This window comes from Mandrillus leucophaeus, unplaced genomic scaffold (genome assembly GCF_000951045.1).
Source record: "Mandrillus leucophaeus isolate KB7577 unplaced genomic scaffold, Mleu.le_1.0 Scaffold411, whole genome shotgun sequence".
Lineage (NCBI taxonomy): Eukaryota > Metazoa > Chordata > Mammalia > Primates > Cercopithecidae > Mandrillus > Mandrillus leucophaeus.
Genome location: NW_012104377.1, coordinates 987,705 through 1,010,529, shown reverse-complemented (window position 1 = coordinate 1,010,529; position 22,825 = coordinate 987,705). Strand labels below are relative to the sequence as shown.

The 22,825-nt window shown below is 37.8% G+C and overlaps 1 protein-coding gene across 4 annotated transcripts in view; it reads left to right on the top strand.

Annotated features, from left to right (window-relative positions):
• Positions 1–22,825, top strand: part of PARD3B (par-3 family cell polarity regulator beta) — a 1,095,780-nt gene that overhangs the window by 626,640 nt on the left and 446,315 nt on the right. For all 4 annotated transcript variants that reach the window (XM_011992473.1, XM_011992474.1, XM_011992475.1 and 1 more), the window contains 2 exons: positions 12,201–12,371; positions 16,280–16,412. In XM_011992473.1, coding sequence (XP_011847863.1) covers positions 12,201–12,371; positions 16,280–16,412 — 304 coding nt within the window. The remainder of the gene's footprint in view (positions 1–12,200; positions 12,372–16,279; positions 16,413–22,825) is intronic.

Below are 22,825 nucleotides of genomic sequence, written 5' to 3'. Positions count from 1 at the left end.
TCTTTTGTAGGGACATGGATGTAGCTGGAAACCATCATTCTGAGCAGACTATTGCAAGAATAGAAAACCAAACACTGCATGTTCTCACTCAGAGGTGGGAGTTGAACAATGAGAACACTTGGACACAGAGTGGGGAACATCACACACCTGTCGTGGGGCCTGTCGTGGGGTGGGGGCAAGGGGAGGGATAGCATTAGGAGATACACCTAATGTAAATGATGAGTTAATGGGTGCAGCACACCACCATGGCACATGTATATGTATGTAACAAACCTGCACGTTGTGCACATATACCCTAAAACTTAAAGTATAATTAAAAAAATAAAAATAATAAAAACAAGACTGGCTCAGAAATACATAACCAGGAGCAAAAGAGAAATAATGGTAATAGCAACAACAACAATAGCAATGCACATTTATTGTGCTTAGTATATGCTGAACACTAGGATAGGTGTTTTATATAGATTATCTAACTTTATTCACATTTACATTGGATTATTTTCAGGCCATTTTATCAAAGTGGAAATTATAGGTTAGAGCCTTTAGTGCCTTTCTGGTGGTCAGATAGCCAGGAATTACTTTAAGATTTGAATCCAGGCAGTCTGACTCCAGAGCCTGTGTTATGCTGCGTTGAAATGAAGACTCTTCCATATGATCCATTCACATTCCTAGAGAGCAGGGCCCATTGGCCTGGAGGTGTGTTGTATGGTGCTGTCATCCTTAGGCAAGCCATCTAAATATGTGCTAGGTTTGAGTATGAGTTCTTGGTCATGTTTGTGGATACCAGCTTGAATTTATTCTTCTTATTCCTAATGACAGCTCTATTTGCAGAATTTATTCCAAGTAAAATTGAAACTGAGATGACTTTTTGGAAATTAAAAGCAAACATCTTCGCTTTTTTATGGGCAATAACTTAAGCTCAAGCAGATATTGGAGAGCAGGTTTAATATGTAGATCCATGTTTGTGTAAGTGAGCATCTCCTTACCTAAGCAGTTTCTAACAGTCCTGTTTCTTGCAGAAAGATTTCACTTTCCATTTATGTAAATTTCTTTCCTGACACTGGTCTGCTGAGTCAGACACTCACACCATTAGAAACCACTGGACAGCATATTTATAGCTGATCTTAAACAGTAAGAGACATCAATCATGAACTTAGCCTTCTTGTGAATGTTTAGTATCCATTTGTCTTGTTTACCTTTTGCAGTATAAAGGATAGAGTCCTGAGATTTGTTCACAAGAAATCTGATTAACCAGGAAAAAAAAAGAAGTATTTTTCCATTCTCCTACTGCTGTTCCAGTAATCCACTGTTACTCCTCAGAAAATTGCCACCCATTCTATGATTCAGGACTCTGTCTTAGGAAAATTGTTTTGAGACTGGTTCCTGTCCCTGTTGAGAGGATACAAATATAGTAGACTACAGTATCCCTGGGGCAGAGGAGAGAGGAGCACTGGGAGCATCTTTGTCTCAGCATTTGGCCCTAGGTTTTTACCCGGAATCAACGAAATAATCTTTCAACCAGAGCACAGTTTTTTCCTCCTGGCCTTTCATACCACTAATTAGTTCTCAAGGTGTTTTTCCCTTTAGGGTAGGTGGATTTTTTGAAAACTAAACTACTTTGAAAGGTATGACCAAATTCTTCCGGTGCGTTCTGTGTGTTGGATTCTCCTGGGGGCCTCCGTTGGTATAAACAAAGATAGGCTACTTCATGCCAGATGTAAAACCCCTGAATAACTTGACTCTAATTGAGGGCTTTGCTTTGTTTTGTTTTGTTTTGTTTTGTTTTCCTTAACTCTCAGTCTGTTGCTTTCTATCATGTCATGTCTTGTTTGAGTTATTTCTAATAGAGGATATAACTCTCTATTTGGAAACAAGAGCAGCCAGCTACTCTAGGACGCCCTCTTGGAAGTGAGTCCCTGACTCATTCTAAAAACCAACAGAACAATAATTCTACCCTGCTCACAATTATCCAAATGCTTAATCTCAACTTGATATTTAACTTCAAGTCTGTACATTAAGAAATAAAGCCCAGAAACTCTTGTCTCCATGCATCAGGCTGCACCACTTTTGATTACAGGCTGATGTGCCATACGGAGCTCTTCATGGACCCCTCTGAAGCGTCTCTTGTACCTGTGCCTCTTAGTGTTCTATGTGGCCATTGACCATAACAGCAAATATTACTTCTTAGATCATTAATGCCAGTATGCTTAAGCACTAGCATGCATTACACGTTTGTGGTTTCATTTAGTTTCTGTCTTTCTTCCTGGGCGTTTGCCCCTGACATACAGTGTAATTGCTTCTAGAACTAAAATATACTAAATACAAGCATATATGTCAACTGCTTCTGAAAGAATTATGAGCAGAATGAAGTTGTGACGTCCATGAGAATGATTTTCTAAAATTTTGCTTTTGTGGTTGGAATTTAAAGTGAATGTGGTGGTAGTGTTGCTGTTAAGTAAAAAGAAGTATCGTCTTTGTTGCAGTTAGAAAAAATACCTTGAGAAAAATTTGCCCTTTCCCTAAATCCACATCAAAATATGCTTTTTATTTTATCCAGAAAGCACAGATAAAGTGTCAGTGATCAGTCTGAAGATGTTAGATATTTTTATGTTCATTTGCTGAACATTTTAAATTCATTTTGAGATCAGGGGTTTTTCTTTGCTTTTCATGTACCATATTAACTGAAATTTTTTAGTAAAAATGCAGTTTTACATCTATTGATTATACTTCCTTAAGTTGCTTGTTTTGCTACCCTAAAGAATTACTTTAAACATGTATACGGCCGGGCGCGGTGGCTCATGCCTGTAATTCCAGCACTTTGGGAGGCCGAGACGGGCAGATCACGAGGTCAGGAGATCGAGACCATCCTGGCTAACACGGTGAAACCCCGTCTCTACTAAAAAATACAAAAAATTAGCCGGGCGAGGTGGCGGGCGCCTGTAGTTCCAGCTACTCGGGCGGCTGAGGCAGGAGAATGGCGTGAACCCGGGAGGCGGAGCTTGCAGTGAGCCGAGATCCGGCCACTGCACTCCAGCCTGGGCGACAGAGCGAGACTCCGTCTCAAAAAAAAAAAAAGGTATACATAACTAGAAGAGTGGGTTTTTTGTTTTTTGTTTTTTTAAGTTAGGTAAGATATTGTAATAACACACTGCAGTGAGAGTAAAAGTCCCACGAAGTCTGTTGTACCAGTTCTGAATGGTGTTTTTGATTTCAGTATGCTGACTTTGGGAGTGGTATGTGTCCTATTGAAACTTTGAAATAATAAGGTAAAAATTCACATTTAAAGGCAATTTTTGCTAAAGGAAAAATATCATATATCGGGTAGATTGTTTACGGGCTGTTAAATAGAATATATTTAAGACTATCAGTTATTCTCTAAAAAATTAATTAGCCAGGTTTGTGCTTAATAAATGCTACTTGATGATGATGAAATTAAGTGAAAGAAAAATGCCTGACATGGCTAATTGTAAATGTATGCACTCAGAATATGAAATAGACGTAATTGAAGTAATTTGATTCCTGTGTGCTGAGGATAATTCGGGATGCTCCTTCTGAAGGATGCAGGATTTCATAGTCTGCACTATTTAGTAATGGGTAAAAGAAAGAATTTGGACTAATACACACAATCCTGATATTTTTAAATGACTAAACTCTAAATTTTTGGAGAAAAAAAGCACAGTTCTAGAATATCCAGGAACATGGCACTTGATCCTGAATCTCCATGTCTCATTGTCATGTGGGACATTTAACGGCATCCAAACTACTTAACTCCGGTAGGCGCTCCCAGCGTGACTAATTTCCACCCCCGTCTCTGCCGGTATCTATAAATCATGTGATAGATCTATAATTAATGAATTCAAAGGAAGATAAAAGGGACAGCTTTTTAAGGAACACTAATGTTAAATATTTCTTCAACTGACCATTTTTCTTGAAATTTATAATGTTTTCTGCTGGTAGGAGAGCGTTGAGGATCCTTACTGGTAGTTAGTGACTTCTAAGGTTTTTCTCTGGCAAAAGGACCAGATAATTTTAAAAGTGCCATTGAAAATCCTCAAATGTAAGAAGCCACTCACATTTTATTTCTAACCACAAAGATGTGATACACTTTAAGAACATTAAAAGCAGGAACTTTGCCTGGAAATATACATAAATTCATAATCACTATATACCCAATAAGAATTTGACCTTTAAAAAGGAAGTTATTAATTTAAGTATAGGAAAAATACATTTTTAGCTAATTTTCTATTTTTAAAAAAAAGTGAAAATGTTAGCATATATTCATATAGTCAGGCTTATTAATGAATTTTCTGCAGTAATAACTACTTTATTAAAATGTAATATAACATTACTTTTAAAATCTCAAAATAGCTGGCACAGTAATGGGCTCCTGTATTTTCAACTAAGCAGGAGGATCACTTGAGCTCAGGAGTTCCAGACTGTAGTGCAGTGTAATTGTGCCTGTGAATAGTCACTGTGCTCTAGCCTGGGCAACACAGTGAGACCCCATCTCTTTTTTTAAAAAAAATCCTATAATTCCAGCCTCTATCATTGATTTTCCTTGCAGATCTCTATCACTTTTGCATTTTTATTTTGTGAATGGAAATGCAAACAAGAAATAAATTTACATATATACTATACTGAATAAAATTTTGGAATGCTACAACATTTTGATGTGTATTTTGGACTCCGTGATTGTCTCAGTGGGCTTGAAAAAAATTTAAGAGTTGATAGTCCTAATGAAAAAGGAAATTATAATCTACAAAGTTGATACAGCATGCTAATGATGCTTTGGCTCTGAAAATAGTAACTTTCCCCTGAAAAGCTATATTCGTCTTCATTATGGGTACCTATAGGCCATATATATGTGGACACACACACACACACACACACAAGACCAGTCACTAGAAAAATGGACACAAACCAGAATGCTCAAACAAAACTCTGACCACAGTATGAACTCTGCATACATATACATGCATGTTTTTGTTCTAGCTTTCTGGTTTGTACCCATTTTTATAGTGATTGGTTTTAAGCAACCTCAGTATAAACAAGTGTAAGTGCATAAAAAAACACCACCAAGAAGTAAATCAATAAGATAAGTATGTTGAAATGGCTTCCAAAATTCTAACCTGGTTAGGCATTCATGCAAATAATTCTTAATTTATATATAACATACATGCTTTAACAAACTCCTTTTTAATCTGGTTTTCTGGACCAAAGTAAATTAAGAGCAGAAAATCAGGATGGAGAGGAAACAGGAATGACAGGAAAGACTAAAGTATAAAACAAGTACAGAATGTTATTGCTATATAGTACACCAGAGAATATTTTGATGGTTTGAAGTAAGTACTTCTCAAACTTTCTTGCAGAAGAAATTATAAGATTCAATATGGCTGTAGTAAAGGCCATAAGTTGCAGTATATCTGTTAATGCCCCATATTTTTCCAGAATGATTTTTAAATGAAAAGATTTATAATATATTTTGAAAGCATTATTTCAGAATGGTTTATGCATATGTTAATTCATATAGTCAGGCTTATTGCAATAATCCTGACCAACATGGTGAAACCCCGTCTCTACTAAAAATACAAAAACTAGCCAGGCGTGGTGGTGTGCTCCTGTAATCCCAGCTACTCAAGAGGCTGAGGTAGGAGAATTGCTTGAACCAGGGAGGCAGAGGTTGCAATGAGCAGAGATCACACCACTGCACTCCAGCCTGGGCAACAAGAGCGAGAGACTCTGTCTCAATTAAAAAAAAAAAAAAAAAAAAGCTTCATATGCCCACAGGTGATCTTCTGCTGGGACTTCATTGGTTTGCTACACAGAAATGGAGTGAGATTCTTAAGACAATAACAGAATTATATAAATTTAAATTTTACAATATCTGAGCAAGTAGAGATAGGGCCAGTATACAGAAAGTAATCAAGCATTTTTTTTTTTTTTTTTTTTTTTTTTTAGAATTCTAAAGGTGGCATATTCAAGACAGCTTAGGTTTTTTTTAGAATTCTAAAGGTGGCATATTCAAGACAGCTTAGGTTTGTGAATCTCTCATAGTTACAATTTGTAGATGAAACTTAACACCAGGACCAAAGCACCTGACTGACTTAATTTAGCAAGCACTTCTTGAACATTTAGAGTGAGTTAGGCAACAGTATATAATGGACTAGACACAGCATACTTAAAATTACCCATTCTATAATCTAGAAAGGTAGTACACAGTACATTAAATATATAAACAACACTAATATGATAGGAGCTATCATAGGCAAATGTGAGAAGTATCGTGGGTGTTGGGATGATGGAGCATTTAATTCTGTCTGAGGAGAAAACTATGAAAGGAAGGCAATTGCTGAGGTTTGCTTGGGTTGAGGGGTAAGTAGATTTTGAAGAAATGAGCAGGAATGCAAAAGGCTTTTGGGGCAGAAGAAAGAATATGGGCAAAGTCACCAAAGTGTGTACACCAGATTACAGTCTGTTGTCCCTGGAAAATAGAGGTCTTATTTGGGAAGAATGGATCTCTTCATATAAGCTGAAATGATGTGAAACATATACTAACTTTTTTGTTTTAACAACTGTACTTTAAAAATGTTGATTCATTCTCGCCCTTCCATTGCAATTGTTTTTAAATGAAGGTAAATGATTTCAATCTGGAATACAAGGTTCTTTTCTTAGTTTAGGGTTTTGAGTTTTTTGGGGGGTTTGATTTGTTTTTTCAAAAAATACAGTAGACAGATGTTGTCATAGAGTAATTGGAAGGCCCTGAGAGGATTTGTTGAGGATAATTCTCTCCCTCAATCAGGTGCCATCTTGCCTGGGGTCCCACCCTATTCCAGGGAAACATCTGCTCTGCAACCTGAAGTCAAGCTTTGGGGTTTGGGACCTTGGTGTTGATAATATCCCAGGAGGCCATACCAAGGGCCCCATTAGAAGCATGTATAGGCAGAAGCCAACATCTGGTCATGATTAATCCTCTCAACACCCTGGACTAATGTGGACTGGCCTTGGGCCCCAGCCAGCTACTGCTGGGAAAGCCAGCCCACTTTCTCATGCTTCTCTCATATTCTTCAGTGGCTAGTTCATTCCTTTGCTTTGGCTTTCTTACTTTTCCTCTGTATTCATTAGAATTTTAGAGGTAACAGGGCAGTTGCAGGGAGGGTTTAACAAAAAATTTGCCAAGCCAGGTGGATTAGCCACACAACGTTGCCAGTAATCATGGCAGAGAAAGTACCCAGGCACCAGTGAATATACCACAGGGAATGAACTACAAGGTCATTGGACCACCCAGAAATCATAACTATGCTTTAGAGGACACATGGAGTAGCCTACAGCATACGTAACGACCCCTCACTCCAAAGAATGATCTGGCTTAAATGCACAGTTGTGGAAAGACCCTGGCGTAAATATTTGTTTTTAAAAAATGAGAATCTGTAGCTTTTATTAGATTCTCCAAGGAGTCTAAGAGCCCGTAAAGACTAAGAATCACTAGCAGATTGTTTGAAAGCATGGGCTGCAGAGTGACCCAGACCTAGTTCACATCTGCTTTTAGAAACATGACTTGTAACAATTCATTTAAACTCTCTGACTGCAATGTCTTCTTTTATAAAATGGGGGCAGCAATCTCAAATATACAGGGTTTCTGTAAGGAGTAAATTGTCTACTATATGTAAAGGGTTTAGCATGATGCACAGAGTAAAGATTCTTTGTAATTAATATAGTGCCTTTAATAATCTCTAGAAGTCTGAATTTAGAAGCAACGTGTCATAAAGGATTCATGTCATTAACCTTAGAGATGAGGAGACCTGGCTATGACCATACCCTTTGACAAGTCACTTAATTTCTCTGGGCCTTCATCTTTACATCTCTAAATAGCAGAGAGTAGCATTTATATCACAGGGTTGCTGTAAGAAATGAATGGGCAAATACATGCAAAAGATGTGCACAAGGACTAGCCTACATTAGGTGTTCAGTAAAAGGGAGATGTCATACTCGAAGGTCTTGTCTCCTGGTCCTCGGTGCATCCTACTGTGATAGGACCAGCTAAAGCTGATGAGATTGAAACCATGCCAGGACCTGGAGAAGACCTAACCTCGTACCAGGTTTTTTCATTCTGAACTGCACTGAAGAAGTTCCATTTTGTCTTTACTCTGTTCTCTTGATTCTTTTTAATATGTTTTCCTTCCCTTTGGGAATTTCCTTTACTCCTTTCTAGCTTGAGGATGGAGTTGGTTATGGGGGGATGCCAGAAGCGGGGAACATAATTGAAGTCTTTTTGCTTAGGAGTCTGATGGGAGTAATATAGGAAGAAAAAGGGGTGAGAGAGACAGAGAGAGAGAGGAGTGTGTGTGTGAGAGAGAGAGACAGAGAGAGAATATTGCAAGCATGACCCAGATGAAATGAATATCCTAGAATTACCAAGTAACATCCTTGAATATTTGAATTCATTTATGTAAAGTCAATTGAAAGTTAATATTCTCATGCCTAAATATTTACTAGAATATAAAATTAATTTTAAAAACCATAAAAAGCTAATTTTCTTTGTCAAAATTATTCCAAAGCAAATGGGACATACACGATTTTGAGGGAGATTTGATGAGTTTTTGAATAATGAGTTCCTCATTGAATCAACTTCATTTTAGGTCAAGACTAGACATAGACATGCATGTATGGATGTCGAGCTAAGTAGGTAGACAGACTTTTTTTTCTGTCCTCTGGGTCGCCCTGCCATGCCCCTGCACCGTTTCCTGTCTCCATGTCTTCTGTTGTGTGTCTGGATTTTATATTGTCTTCCCTTCTAGGAGACATCTGGTGGCATATTGTCCTCTCTGATTCTGAAAGTCTTTTTTTCTTGAAGCATTACCCCTTTAGGGACTAGTCATCGTCATCTATGTAGAATATGGAATGGTTTGGTGAATAGGGACGCTGTGGAATTCAGAACTTGGGCTATTCTGTTCCAACTCTGACCTTAACTAGCTGAACAAGTCTAATATCTGTGGAAGTGCCTTATCCTAATAGGTGTTCGATAAACGGTTTCTCGTCCTCTCTGGGCATCACATTATTCATCTGTAAATGGAAGAGGTTGGACGAGATGACCTCTAAGGACCCTTCCAGCTCTAAATTCTGTGATTATATTCTAAATGTTAGGACAACATGGTGCTTACTGGCATCACCATTAATGAAATTACACATCATTTATCTTATAAAGAAAAAACACACACCAATAACAACAGACCAGCCAAGCCTGACAATGAGAGTGTGTGGATTTTTATTGCGCCCACAACTCTCTGGTGATGCTTGTGATGGCTGTGAATGTCTTTGGAAAAAAAAATGTCAGCTGCTCTGAGGTGACCCGAACTGTCTTTTTGTTTGGGACTTGGTTATAGGAAACATGCCCTATTTCAGTGTCATTCTGCATGCTTGAGATTTAGAATGTAACTGAAAAAAAAAAAAAAAAAGAAAAGAAAATTTGTGCTTAATAACTATTGATGTATTTTACCAAAAAAATGTTCTCCTATCTTCTTGTCTGTTGTCTACCTCTTCACTCTGACCTTGCCTCATACTTCACAGAAAAGGTTCACAACAGATTACCAGGTGGGATCTCACTCATATTTCCTTCCCTCCATTTCTAGAGGTGGCCATAAAGCTTCCATCTTTATCTTGTTTCTTCCTGTCGAAGCAGATGAGGTGTCCTGCCAAGACAAAGCACTGCAAAATCTGAACATTTCCTGTTAACCTCATTTCCTGTTAACAGGATTAGGACCAGGAACTGGATTCAACTCTTCTGCTTCCTCCTCCTCTTTAAAAACCACACACCAGTCTCCATCCGAAAATGATTTTTAGTAACAAGATTCAGTCCAGTAGTGCTCCTTTCTTATATGACAATAGAGCAGAATAATTTCTCCAGTTGTATTTCACTTCACATACCGAAACCATTCAGGGTGTTTTTGTCGTATCCCCCCCCCTCCGCCTTTTTTTTGAGACAGAGTTTCGCTTTTGTTGCCCAGGTTGGAGTGCAGTGGCCTAATCTTGGCTCACCACAACCTCGGCCTCCCCGGTTCAAGCGATTCTCCTGCCTCAGCGTCCCGAGTAGCTGGGATTATAGGCATGTACCACCACGCCCGGCTAATTCTGTATTTTAAGTAGAGACAGGGTTTCTCCATGTTGGTCAGGCTGATCTCAAACTCCTGACCTCAGGGGATCCGCCCACCTCGGCCTCCCAGAGTGCTGGGATTACAGGTGTGAGCCACCGCACCTGGCCTGTCATATCCCATTTCATGTAGCCTTATGCTTTTTTGTGCCTCACTCAAAATTGGATAATAGAAGTGAAGAGATTTCTTTCTTGTTTGGCCTTTCCTGTAAATCTCATTTCCAGACTCGCTTCAAACTAGGGTAAAGGTTAAGTGAAATGGGAAAACAAGAGGAAGGCAGGGGACATTAAGCTCTGAGGAGGCAGTCCACTTAAACGGTTTACATCTCTGACTTGATGCCCTTGTCTATTGATCCCATTACCCTGCCATCTCCATTTCTTCCCCAAGTGGGTGTGCCCTCCTGTGGGCGGCCCCTGCAATCCCACGTGGCTAACACCCTCTCCAGCAGGCGGCATGTGCGGTGTGTCTTCACGAGGGCATTGGCTCTGGGGAACAGCAGCTCTCACCCCGCCCTCCCTTTTCTCCACTGTCAGCGGAGGAACTTCCTCCGGCCATCTGCTACTGCATTAGTCCAAATTTAACGGCCTGTCCGCACGGTTTCCCTCCCAAAGCTGTCTGGTTGGTTTCTATTGTTCAGTGTGTGTGTCTGGCTATCTCCTTTCTTAGGAAGATTTTTTCTTTTACATTTCATTCTGTTAATTTGACCACAAATCCCAGATACTTCTCACCACAAGAACTCTGTAGTATTTTCCTTTCCCTAATTTAGTGTTGCACAGTTGTAGTCTAGAGATAAGAAACAAAGGGAATTGTCATGGAAGAACTAAAGAGTCAAGATTCATGGAAACCTTTGACTCGCTTTCGTGGCCTGGAACAAGTTACGTTTTGTGCCTCAGCTTCCTTTTCTGTAAAATGTTTCTGAAAATCTTAAATTCTTAGGTTCTGTGAGAATCACTAGGGTAATTTATGGACGAATTCTCTGTGAGGGTAAACTGTTATACACACCTACGGTTATTTCTGTTAACTTTATTAGCAGCAGCAGCATAACATTCCTAATCACAGCTGTGCCTCATAGCAAGAACTTTCTACCTGAGTGTAGAATGGGTAGAGAGCACGTCCCCCGAGTCTGACTGTCAGCATTTCATGTGTCTTTGCTCCCGGGCTGCCTTTGGGGAAATGCACTGTGATCCCTTCAAGTTCTTTTCTAGGCAGAGCAGGCATCCCAGTGTGTCAGCCACTAATCTAGACCTCTGCTTAGGAGGGACTTCTGGCTGGAGATGGTCAGTGCCTCATTCACTCAAAAGTGAATGAGACCACAGTCTGGGCTGCCTATTCATATGCCGAGGTTCTTTACTTTGTAGTAAGTGGTATTTCTTCCTGAAGATGCTGGTTGAAAGTATTCATTCATCAGAGCCTCTTCAAGAAAACCTTGACAATTCTTTTTGTTAAACTTTTCCACCAGAAGCTATCAGGGCAAATTGGTCCTTTTCTACACACCTCTGTGTTCTTTGGCAGATGAGCAACTTTGTGGTTATGTTAGATAAAATTACGTGGTTGTTCTTTTTAGTACTGTTCAATAGAGCTGGCAATGATATCAGGAGACACATTACTACTGTCAAGCACACAGCATTTATGCATGATGCCTGTCTGTGCCTGAAAAGGCAAATTCTCCTTTCGTTGTGACTACCTCCTTTGGTTTCCAAACCCCCTTCCCTTGAGTCAACAACACGGTCTCTGCCAGAGCAAATGGCAGAATCAGGTCAGATGAGCATGTTTGCCAAAGATTTAGGTAAGAGGCATTATACAAATGCCTAAATTATTGCAGCTCAGGACTCTAAGATTTCTAAAAAATACTTTCACACAATTCATTATCGCTGGTATTTTTGACTATTTGATAAGCTCCAGAGCCTTTTTCTGCCATGGAAAATAAATCACTACTAACAGCTGGGTTTTTTTTTTTTTTTTTTTCGTTTTTAAACTTGAACTTCTCCCCAAAACGCAACATGTCATCACCATACTTTTCTCTGTTGAATTCTGTTTTTCTTTCTTCTGCCTTAGGATGGTCGTCTGCGAATGAATGACCAGCTGATTGCAGTTAATGGAGAATCTCTTTTGGGAAAATCCAACCACGAAGCTATGGAAACACTTAGGCGGTCAATGTCCATGGAGGGAAACATCCGAGGGATGATCCAGTTGGTGATTTTGAGGAGGCCAGAGAGACCAATGGAGGTGATGCAAATCTTGATTCTCCTCAGCAAGTTGCCCAAATTGCCACCAGAATATGCAGACTTCCATTCCTAGTATGGCAGCTAGATTCGTATAGAGAAAATATGCCCCAGAAGAGCTTTGATGGATTTATGTGGGGAGTAGGTGGTTGTATATTTTAGGTATAATAGAAAGGTGTAAAAATGTGCATATAAAGTAAGTCATTTATCAGATGTAACAGGTCTATGATTTCTAGTTTTTTCCCCCAGAAATTCCAAGAACTCTGAACTTGTTCATAAACATCTTTATATACTTTTTTGGTTGATATGCTAGCAGTGTCCATACTTTAGAATGTGTCTAATCACATGTGTACAATGTTTAATGTGGAGATCATTATAATGCAATCAGCTCTCTGTATTCTCTTCCATAATCTGCATATAAATAATACAGACCTGAGACTTAACTAATTTAACATTTGATTTATTAAACAAGCTGCTTGCTCATGTGATTAAATAAATGGGAGTCTTGTTTTTTGAAATCTTTTATTATTTTTTATAAGTTTTTTTAAATATCAAGAATATTTTCACTTACACATGGAGTCTAAGTGTATGATAGCTTTAATAATAATATTCCTAACATTATACATATAAACATAAAAATACCTAAAGCATTATTTTCTCTTATATGAAGAATAATTATTAAATGCTCATAAAATAATTTTAGAAAAAGGAAAGAAGAAAAAGTTAATAGTACTAAAAGTTAAGAAAACCATCAGCAAATCACACATTTTCTCATATCAGGATATTCTCTAAGGCCAAATTGTGTTTGTGTAATACAATAATATACAAAATTTAAAAAAAAAAAACTATTAAAAAAACTAATATAAAATACTAGTGTTAATAAAGAGTTCAGCTTAAAAATTGAAAAAACGAAAGCTTTATCAAGTTAATCAGGAGTTAATGGTAGTGGGCTCATTGTAGTTAAAAGCTTCAGCTCTGGAGTTTCGAATTGCTTGGGTTACAATCCTAGATTTGCCATTTCCTGGCTGTGTAAGTACATACATAATTGAGTGCTCGGTATTCATAGATGACAGATATTGTTGTCTGTTTTATCCCTTAATGTGTCCTTGCTTCCCACATGTAGTAGATGCTTAATAAATATTGAGTGAATGAAAATGTCACATCTGAGACCTACTTCATCTCAGAGAGTAAACTTGAGTGCTAAAGTTACAAGCTCTATCTTACTTTGTTCTGTTATCAGCTACTGGAAAGGAGTAGCTGTACCTTTTATACTCTCCTTTATATAAGCTTATAGATGTTAAATACATTTAAATCAGCCAATTACTGGAGACTAAATATAATAAACTTATTTTCAACATTTGTGTCTGCTTAAGTGACAGTGTTCCATAAATATTTAATGGGCTTTACTTATGTACCTATTTATAACACCCTTATCTGCTACTTCCTGCCCTGAGAGAATTGGCCCCATCTGGTTTAGGATGGTTCTTACTCTAGAGCCCCAGGACTCCACGGAACCCATTTATTGGAGAGAGTTGAAAGGATGAACTGCGAATGACTGAGTCATCCCTTCTGTGCATCTGCGTATCAGATCTCCCTTAAGACTTTTTAAACAAAGATACTTCAACTAATAGAAGAGTCTGGAAGAAACTGCTATAGCATAACATACCTGTGCAGATAGCAAAAGTTAAAAAAGAAATAACTGTGGTTCTAAAAGAGTTAGTAGGTGGCAGCAGATAGGCATTATATATTTTGACCCATTGAGTTGGCGCACTGTACTATTTGCATTCCCCTTTACTGCAGGTATTTTCATTTTAATTCTCACACTCTGGGGTGGATTGGCATTATTCCATCAGAAAAAAGTATGAAACTCTCATTTGTTGCCTGCCATCGAAAGTGTCATGTTAGTATAGATCACCAGGGAATTGATCAAGAATAAGAACTGGGTCAAAAAGCAATTTCTATGAGGACATTTAAACAAGATCCGTTTTTAGTTTCCCTAATATTTACATGCTTTCCACAGGGAATGAGCAGGCACTTGACTCTCAGCTACTGAGCGTTTCTGCAGTACCCATGAAGATTAAAGAGCATTATTTCTTATAAAGACAGAAGACTAATATACAGTTTATCTTTATTAAATTGAAAAAAAAATTGCAACTATTTGATCTTCAAATCTGTGTTTCACTGTGTCAGAACATATTTTGTGTGCTCGTGTTTTTGCTGTATTCTCTGGTGGAACAGCACTTGCCCTCCAGTACAATAAAAAGCATCCATAACCTAAAAAAAGGTTTCAGCACTGTTGATACATTCAGGCAAATCAATTAGTTAGATTTGCCAGGAATACCAAAATGGTTGCTTGAACATTATATTGATATTTCAAAATCTGAAGAAGCTACTTAAGAAAAGTCAAAATATATAGTTGTTGGGGTTTTTCCCACATTACCCAGATGTACAAGATATGTAAACAGTTTTGATGAGGACCTTGTGAAGAATACATAATGAGCCGCTGATTGAATCAGAATCATTTTAAACAGAAACATATTTTTCAAAGGATGAGCTTGAGGTTCAATTGTAATTCTATTTGAGCCTAGAGACTTGGTATTAAAAAATGGGTTATGACCTGATTTTGTTTTTCCTTTCCCCAAAACATTTCCTTCCCTGCTGCCAGCTCATCGTGGCAAAAGCAGAATATGTTTAAAAATCCATTATATTTTTTATTGGCTGGGACACTAATGGAGGGCTCTGCGACGGCTCTATTTTACAGGCTGAATACTTTAATTAGGCTGGTTACTGATCAGTTGTTGGGATATTGATTGTGTCATTTATCAAAGAGCTGGGGAAGCAGAAAAAAATTTTTTGTTCTTGTTGTTACTGTTAAATCAAAGCACAAGGCTGTGCAAAGCAAGCCCTAGCTCTCTTTCCTGCTACAGCTACAGCTTTAATTTAGGACTAGCTTGCCTCCTATACCAGGCTCAGTTTGACTAGCAGTTCAGAAGAAAGGGTAATACACTGGGTGTGAGAAAAGTGTTACAAGCCTTGACAAAAAGCTAAAGGACCTTCAGCGGCTGAAAACATTTTAATTATTAAGAATGCAAAAATGGAATGTTTTAGGTATTTGTTTGACTAGCTAGACACTGAATTTTTATAACCAAAGAGGAAAATATAAATCCAGTGCATTGTTTTAGGCAAATGCTATTCTCAGAAGAGCTTTGGGAAGAGTTCTCTATAATCAACTTCCTCCAATAACTCCCTCTTCTGCACCTGTGGAAGATGGATCATGGGGTGTTATTCTAGACACAGCAGTTTTCCGAAAACTGTGAATGTGTTTACAGACTGTAAAAATCATAATAGGAAGGGGAAATATAGGGGGGAAAACCCTCAGGAGAACTGCTGTCTGGCGTTGTCACAGCAGTTTGATTTAGCTCCTGGCCAAAGACCTAGTATCTGCATGGAGACACACTGGTGGCATTTCAGAGGTGAACCTGCTTGAGTTCTGACTTGTCCTAGAGCATATGCACTTAGGCGCAGAGAGAGAGAGGAACCAGCTGGTTGGCAGAGAAACACCCTTGGCATGAACTGTATTCTTGTGTTGACACTGCCACAAGCTGTACTCCCAGATGGAAGAAAATTTGAAAGAAGCCAGTTGTAAGTGGTAAAAGAGAATAATAAAGTTAATCCTCTTTTGTGTTGGCTATCAGCACTCCTAATCCTTAGCACTACATTGTCAGTACTTTTTATTTTATACTCAAAGATATTTTCACGGATAGGGCCATTTTGAGTTTCCAGAGTTGAGGACTTAAGTGTAATAGACTCTTGAAAGACTATTCATACAGCGATCATTCTTTCACTTTGCTTCAACTGACCAAGTTTGAACATATTAAAAATGCAAATATAATTTTTACTTTTATCTCTTAGGATCCTGCAGAGTGCGGGGCATTTTCCAAGCCATGCTTTGAGAACTGTCAAAATGCTGTAACCACCTCTAGGCGAAATGATAATAGTACCCTGCATCCACTTGGCACTTACAGTCCACAAGACAAACAGAAAGGTAAGAGTCTATCCATTTTTATCCACTGCAAATGGAGTGAGAAAACACAAAAATGCCTTTTTATCTTTTAAAAAAAAAAAAAAAAGAGTAAAGGGGAATTAATTAGACTAAGTGCAGACTTTGTTAATCAGAGTCACAAACACTGAGAGATTGGGGGCGAGAGCTGACTCAGAACTTGTGAATCAGATTCCTGGCAATGTCTCTAGTTTAAGTGACACTTTCTGTGCTTGCTGCCCCAAACATGGAGGGTTATATATAAAACAAATGATCACTGGAGAATCAAAGATGGCAAACTGTTATTTTTTAAGCTCTTCTAATATTGGAAGTTACCAAGTGTAAATAACTACCAACATTTTAAAATGTATGGATTTATAATCCATAAAATGGTCATAGCGTGATTCACAGAATATACTCGATTCTAATATGAGCATGGTAAATGGGTAAATATCCTAACCTGAAACCATCTTGTGATGGTTGGAATGTTCTTATTATTGTCTTGCTATACTGTCTTCTCTTATTATCTGATGTGGATCACATTTCTAGCCAACTCCAGATGTAAAAAATCTGGGGTTTCCTCTTGGTTTTTTAAAAAATATACTTCAGGTCACCAAGAAAATTGTTTCATCTCCCTGTATCTCTTTTCTTTAACAACATGAATTTTTTATTACAAAAGCAATACATATTCATTGCAGAAAATTTAGAGAAAACAAATAAAAAGAAAGTTTAATTTTACTCGTACTTCTATCTATCAAAGATCCTAATCAGTAACATTTTATGCGTATCTTTCAGGACTCTTTAATGAAAATATTTATACAAAAAATGAAATAATGAAATGTATGTAATGTTTAGGAAATTGTTTTTTAAAATTAGCACATTATATGCCTCTTAGTCATTGAATCTTCTTCTACAATATCATATTCAGTAGTTGCATAGTGTCTTTTGATGGTAAGTACCATATATTATGTAATCAATTCCTATATTTTGAACACTTAAGATGTTATCATAATTTAACTATGTGGAAACAAGTTCCAAGCTGTGAAATTACTCCATCATAACATACTTATAAATCTGAGGTGGCTCTAGAATTAAATTGTCTCATTAGAATGGGATGTTGTTTATTTCTTGGAATTCCTGCATTTTAGCAAGAGTAGTAGCAACAGCTGCTACCATTTATTAAGTGTTTGCTGTCTGTTAGATACTGTGTTGAGCAGTTTGCTTGCAGACTCGAAGTGGTAATATTATCTTCATTTTACAAATAAAGATCTAGAAAGTCAGAGAGAGTGAATAATTTACTCAAGAATGCATATTTGATGCATGCAGAGTCTGGATTCAATCCTTGTCTCCCTGTCTTCAGTTTGTCTTCCAAACCACAGCATGTGTCTGACTTACATTGGTTATTGGTCTCTTGAAACTATTGGAGTCCTTTCACCTACTGAGAATGCCCATTAGAAGCTGACTTTAGACCAGGCATGGTGGCTCACGCCTGTAATCCCAGCACTTTCGGAGGCCGAGGCGGGCAGATCACCTAAGGTCGGGAGTTCAAGGCCAACGTGGCAAAACTCTGTCTCTACTTAAAAAAAAAAAAAAAAAAAGGTGTGTGTATGTGTATATATATGTATAAAATTAGCCAGTTGTGATGGCACATGCCTGTAATCCCAGCTGCTCAGGGGGAAAAAAAAAAAAAAAGAAGCAGCTGACTTTACTTAGCATACAGATTAAAAAAATACTCAATATTTTGTCTTTTCTCATCTAAAAAAAAATTATAGTGGCGGGCACCTGTAGTCCCAGCTACCCAGGAGGCTGAGGCAGGAGAATGGTGTGAACCCGGGAGGCGGAGCTAGCAGTGAGCCAAGATCGTGCCATTGCACTCCAGCCTGGGCAACAGAGCAAGGAGACTACGTCGCAAAAAAAAATAATAATAAAAGAAAAAAGAAATTAAAAGTTTTCTTGACAGAACAAGATTGCCTTCTGAAATCTTAAATTGCAATAGCAAAAGAGCCTGAGAAAGGAATGGCAAGTTGTCTGCAAAATAAAACAGCCTTCTTTCTACCTTATGATCATGAATGTGGACATCTGTATTAAAATATCTAGACTTTATATAAAACTTGATTGGCATTTAATTCTCTAGCAACATGTGGCCCAGTATCTATCTAAGTCTAGAGTTTAATTCCTAGTTACACCAATGACATCTAAATGAACAGTAAGTACCTTTTGTTTCATTTTTAGTATCTGTAAAATACAGTTATGTGCCACATAATGACATTTTGGTCTACAACAGACCACATATATCATGGTGGTCCCGTAAGATTATAATGGAGCTGAAAAATTCCTAATGCTATAGTATACTTTTTATCATCATTTTAGAGTACACTTCTACTTATTTTTTATAAAAAAGTAACTGTAAACAGCCACAGGCAGTTCCTTTAGGAGGTATCCAGAAGAAGGCGTTGTTATCATAGGAAATGACAGCTCTGTGCCTGTTACTGCCCCTGAAGACCTTCCAGTGGGATAAGATGTGAAGGTGGAAGACAGTGATATTGATAATCCTGACCCTATCTAGGCCTAGGCTAATGTGTGTTTGTGTCTCAGTTTTTACCAAAAAAGTTTAAAAGGTTAAAAAAAGTATAATAGAAAAAGCTTGTAGGATAAAGATATAAAGAAAAAATATGTTTCTACAGCTGTTCAATGTGTTTGTGTTTTAAGCTGTTGTTACACAATATTCAAAAAGTTAAATTCAAAATTATAAAGTAACAAAGTTATGGAGATTATTGAAGAAAGAAAATATTTTTTAGAAATGTAGTGTAACCTAAGTGCATTGTGTCTATAATGTCTACAGTAGCGTACAGTAGTGTTCTAGGCCTTCAAATTTACTAGTACATCCTCACTCACTGACTCACCCAGAGCAACTTCCAGTCCTGCAAACTCCATTCATGGTTAGTGTCCTATGCAGGTATACCATTTTTTATCTTTTATACTGTATTTTCACTGTAGCTTTTCTGTTTAGATACACAAATACCGTTGTGTTGTAATTGCCTACAATATTCAATAAATGCTGTTCAGGATTGTAGCCCAGGAGCAATAGCTATACTATAGAGCTTACAAGAGTAAGTAGGCTAATCCTTCTAGGTCTAAGTAAGTACACTATGATGTTGATGCAAGGACAAAATTGCCTAACAGTGCTTTTCTCAGAATATATCCTCATTAAGTGACACACGATGTATTTTCAGAAGACATTGAGATACTTAAGTAAATGAAATATCTCTGCAAAGAATAGCAAAGGCTAAACTAATAAAACCATAGAAGTAGTTAATGTGTAAGGATACATCCAGAAAAAAAATAAAGAAATAAGAAAATCCATTCCATGCACTTGCTGAAAATACAGTACAGTAATAATTTCATCTGGAACTTCAATAGAACGTTCAGACTTTGTATATCTTCGGTACAAATAGAGTCCTTTGGGCCCAAGTGGCCCCAGACAACCACTGGGAGATTTTGTCTGTTCTTTTCTTCCCAGGACATAGATTTAGTTAGAACAATTTTTACATCAGTGAAAAAAATATATAAATTAACTATCTGCAAGTTTCCTGTTTCTCTTTCTTCCCCACCTCAATTTTTCAACTTAGCATAACAAATGTATTTATTTTAAGAAGTGACTCCATTAAACATTATTTTTTCAAAAGTAGAGAAAATCTATTCTTATATTTTCTTTGTAGATCTGTGCAACAATACTAGATTATAAGATATAGGCCTATCAAAACGCAGACTCATTACATTTTCATTGTTAGAGACCAGTAGATGAAATTTTCTTACTTTTTATGTAAGCCTATTGATTTAGAGACCAAAAAATTATAGCAGAATTTATAAACATGATGCTATAAAAGAGTATCATGGCCATCACCTCTTTTTAATATTAATGACATTTTATATTTAGGGGACTATTGGGAGTTCCTGAGTTTCAGATCCATGTCAGATGGTAACAGGCCACTAAGGCTTATAAAACCTGAGTGTTGACTGCCATTACCAATTTTTTCAAGGATCTTCTTTAGAAAAGCAAGATTAACTTGACAAAGTGTAATGTCTAGTGAGGAGAGGAGCTGTTACAGCCAAAACATTGACTTTTTTTTTCTTTCCTTTGTATATTTAAAAATCCAATGTTGATATTCTGTGTTCCATTTATTTTTGTAGTAATAATACATACCACCCACAGTTCTTGGTTATTTTATTTTATTTTTTATTCCTGCCAAGATGTTACACAGAAAAAGGCATTTTTAGAACTAATGTTTGTAGAAATCATAGCACCAGAAAATTCACATTTATACTGAAGAACTGCTAGCAATGCCTGTAGTGAAATAAGTGTGGTGCTTCAAGATGGTAATAGGGATGGAGGTTGTGTCCCAAGGGTTTACTATAAAATCCTATTAAGCATTTGAATGGTAATGAAATACACCAACCCTGTATTTTCTGAGGAATCTTGCTGGCAGATCTTACCCTAGGCCGAGGGATCGCCTCATGCAGTTTGCCTCTGGTTAGCATTACCTCTCATTTCACTGCACTTGTCTCCCCCATATAGCTCTTCTCCTGCTTTTCCTCTTTCAGTTCAAGTGCATCCTGTCTTAGGCACCCACTGCCCCCAAGTCTGCTTAGCATCACCCACTGAGTTAGGCCTTTTATCTCCATCTCAAATCAAATGTTGTGGTTCTATGACCTGTCTCACTGGATCCATATTCCCTGGGGTCCTCTGAGACACATCATAGTAGAATTATTTCTAATGTGTATCCTCCTGGGGACCAGCAAGTATCTACCCCTCTGTAGCATGTAAAGCACTATGTCTGGAATGACTATCCAAGATTCAGTTATACATTTCAATTTGGCTAATGTTTATTGGATACCTCCATTGTGCAGAATATACTATCAGGAGTGGAAAGGTGAATGCAATAGTATTATTGTCCTTAAGAATAGTCAGAAGCAGGAGTCAAAAAACTTTGTCTTTAAAGTGCAAGAATGTAAATATTTCAGGTTTTGGACTGTAGGTCTCTGTCACCACTCAATTCTGCCATTGTAGAGCAGAAGCACTCATAGACAATACATAAACAAATAGGCATGGCTGTTCAGTAAAACTTTATTTGCAAAGGCAGGTGGCAAGGTGGTTTTGGACCAGGGCCGTAGCCTGCTGACCTTTTGTCTAAAGTTACAATCTCTTTTACAAATTCTTTTCTGATATGGTCTTGGTGGGATAGATCCCACAACACAGATAACAACAGAAGATGATAATTAAAAAGAAGAGCCATTTGGCCATCAATGAAGTAATGACTACAGGGAGTGCCGTGTCAACATTTACAGGCATAGATATACATGAAATGACCATCAAGAAGACTGTACCTCGTACACTCAATGAAATCCCGAAATATTATTACAGGAGATAAGAATTCCAGACTTTTACACTGAAACAAGGGCTTAAGAAAGGTATTTGGGCTCAGAGGAAAATAAAAATTCCTTACAGCATCCGAATATGTTGTTTAAGAAAATGTAACAAGGGGCAGGCCGCGGTGGCTCACGCCTGTAATCCCAGCACTTTGGGAGGCCAAGGCTGGCAGATAACGAGGTCAGGCGATCAAGACCATCCTGGCTAACATGGTGAAACCCCTTCTCTACTTAAAATACGAAAAATTAGCTGAGCATGGTAGCAGGCGCCTGTAGTCCCAGCTACTCAGGAGACTGAGGCAGGAGAATGGCGTGAACCCGGGAGGCGGAGCTTGCAGTGAGCCAAGATGGTGCCACTGCACTCCAGCCTGGGAGACAGAGCGAGATTCTATCTCAAAAAAAAAAAAGTAACAAGGATAGAGTCAACAAATAAGATACTTACCTCAACAAACAAGATACTTACCTCTGCACTGATCACCACTTTAAAAAAAAAACACACACACACATAAAAACACACAAACACAAAAAGAACCATAAATCATTCACATGAGTGTAATAAAAATTAAATTTAATGATTATAATAAAACTAGCCAGAGAAGAGGCTGTAGAAGACATGGAAAATGAGAAAGAGGAACATGAAGGGAAAGTTATCTACAGTCTAGTAAAAGAAATAGATGTAGATAAATAGATAATAGCTTGATAGGACAATACATACATACATAGTTCATTGCAGAAGTGGCATTTGATATATGCGATCCAAGAATTACTTTACCTAATATGAATTAATAGATAAACCTAAAGTGTCACTGGATAGATATAGACAGTGAAAGTGTATTTCCTGGTCCTATCACTGCACAATGAGGTTTGGCAGCTGTGTTCCATGCAGTCACTACAGGACCTAGACTCCTTGCCCTGGTGGCTGGGCACCTCGTCACCTGGCTTTCAGGTGATATAGTCGGGGAAAGGAAGAGAGAGTGAGGAAGGTGCACCCT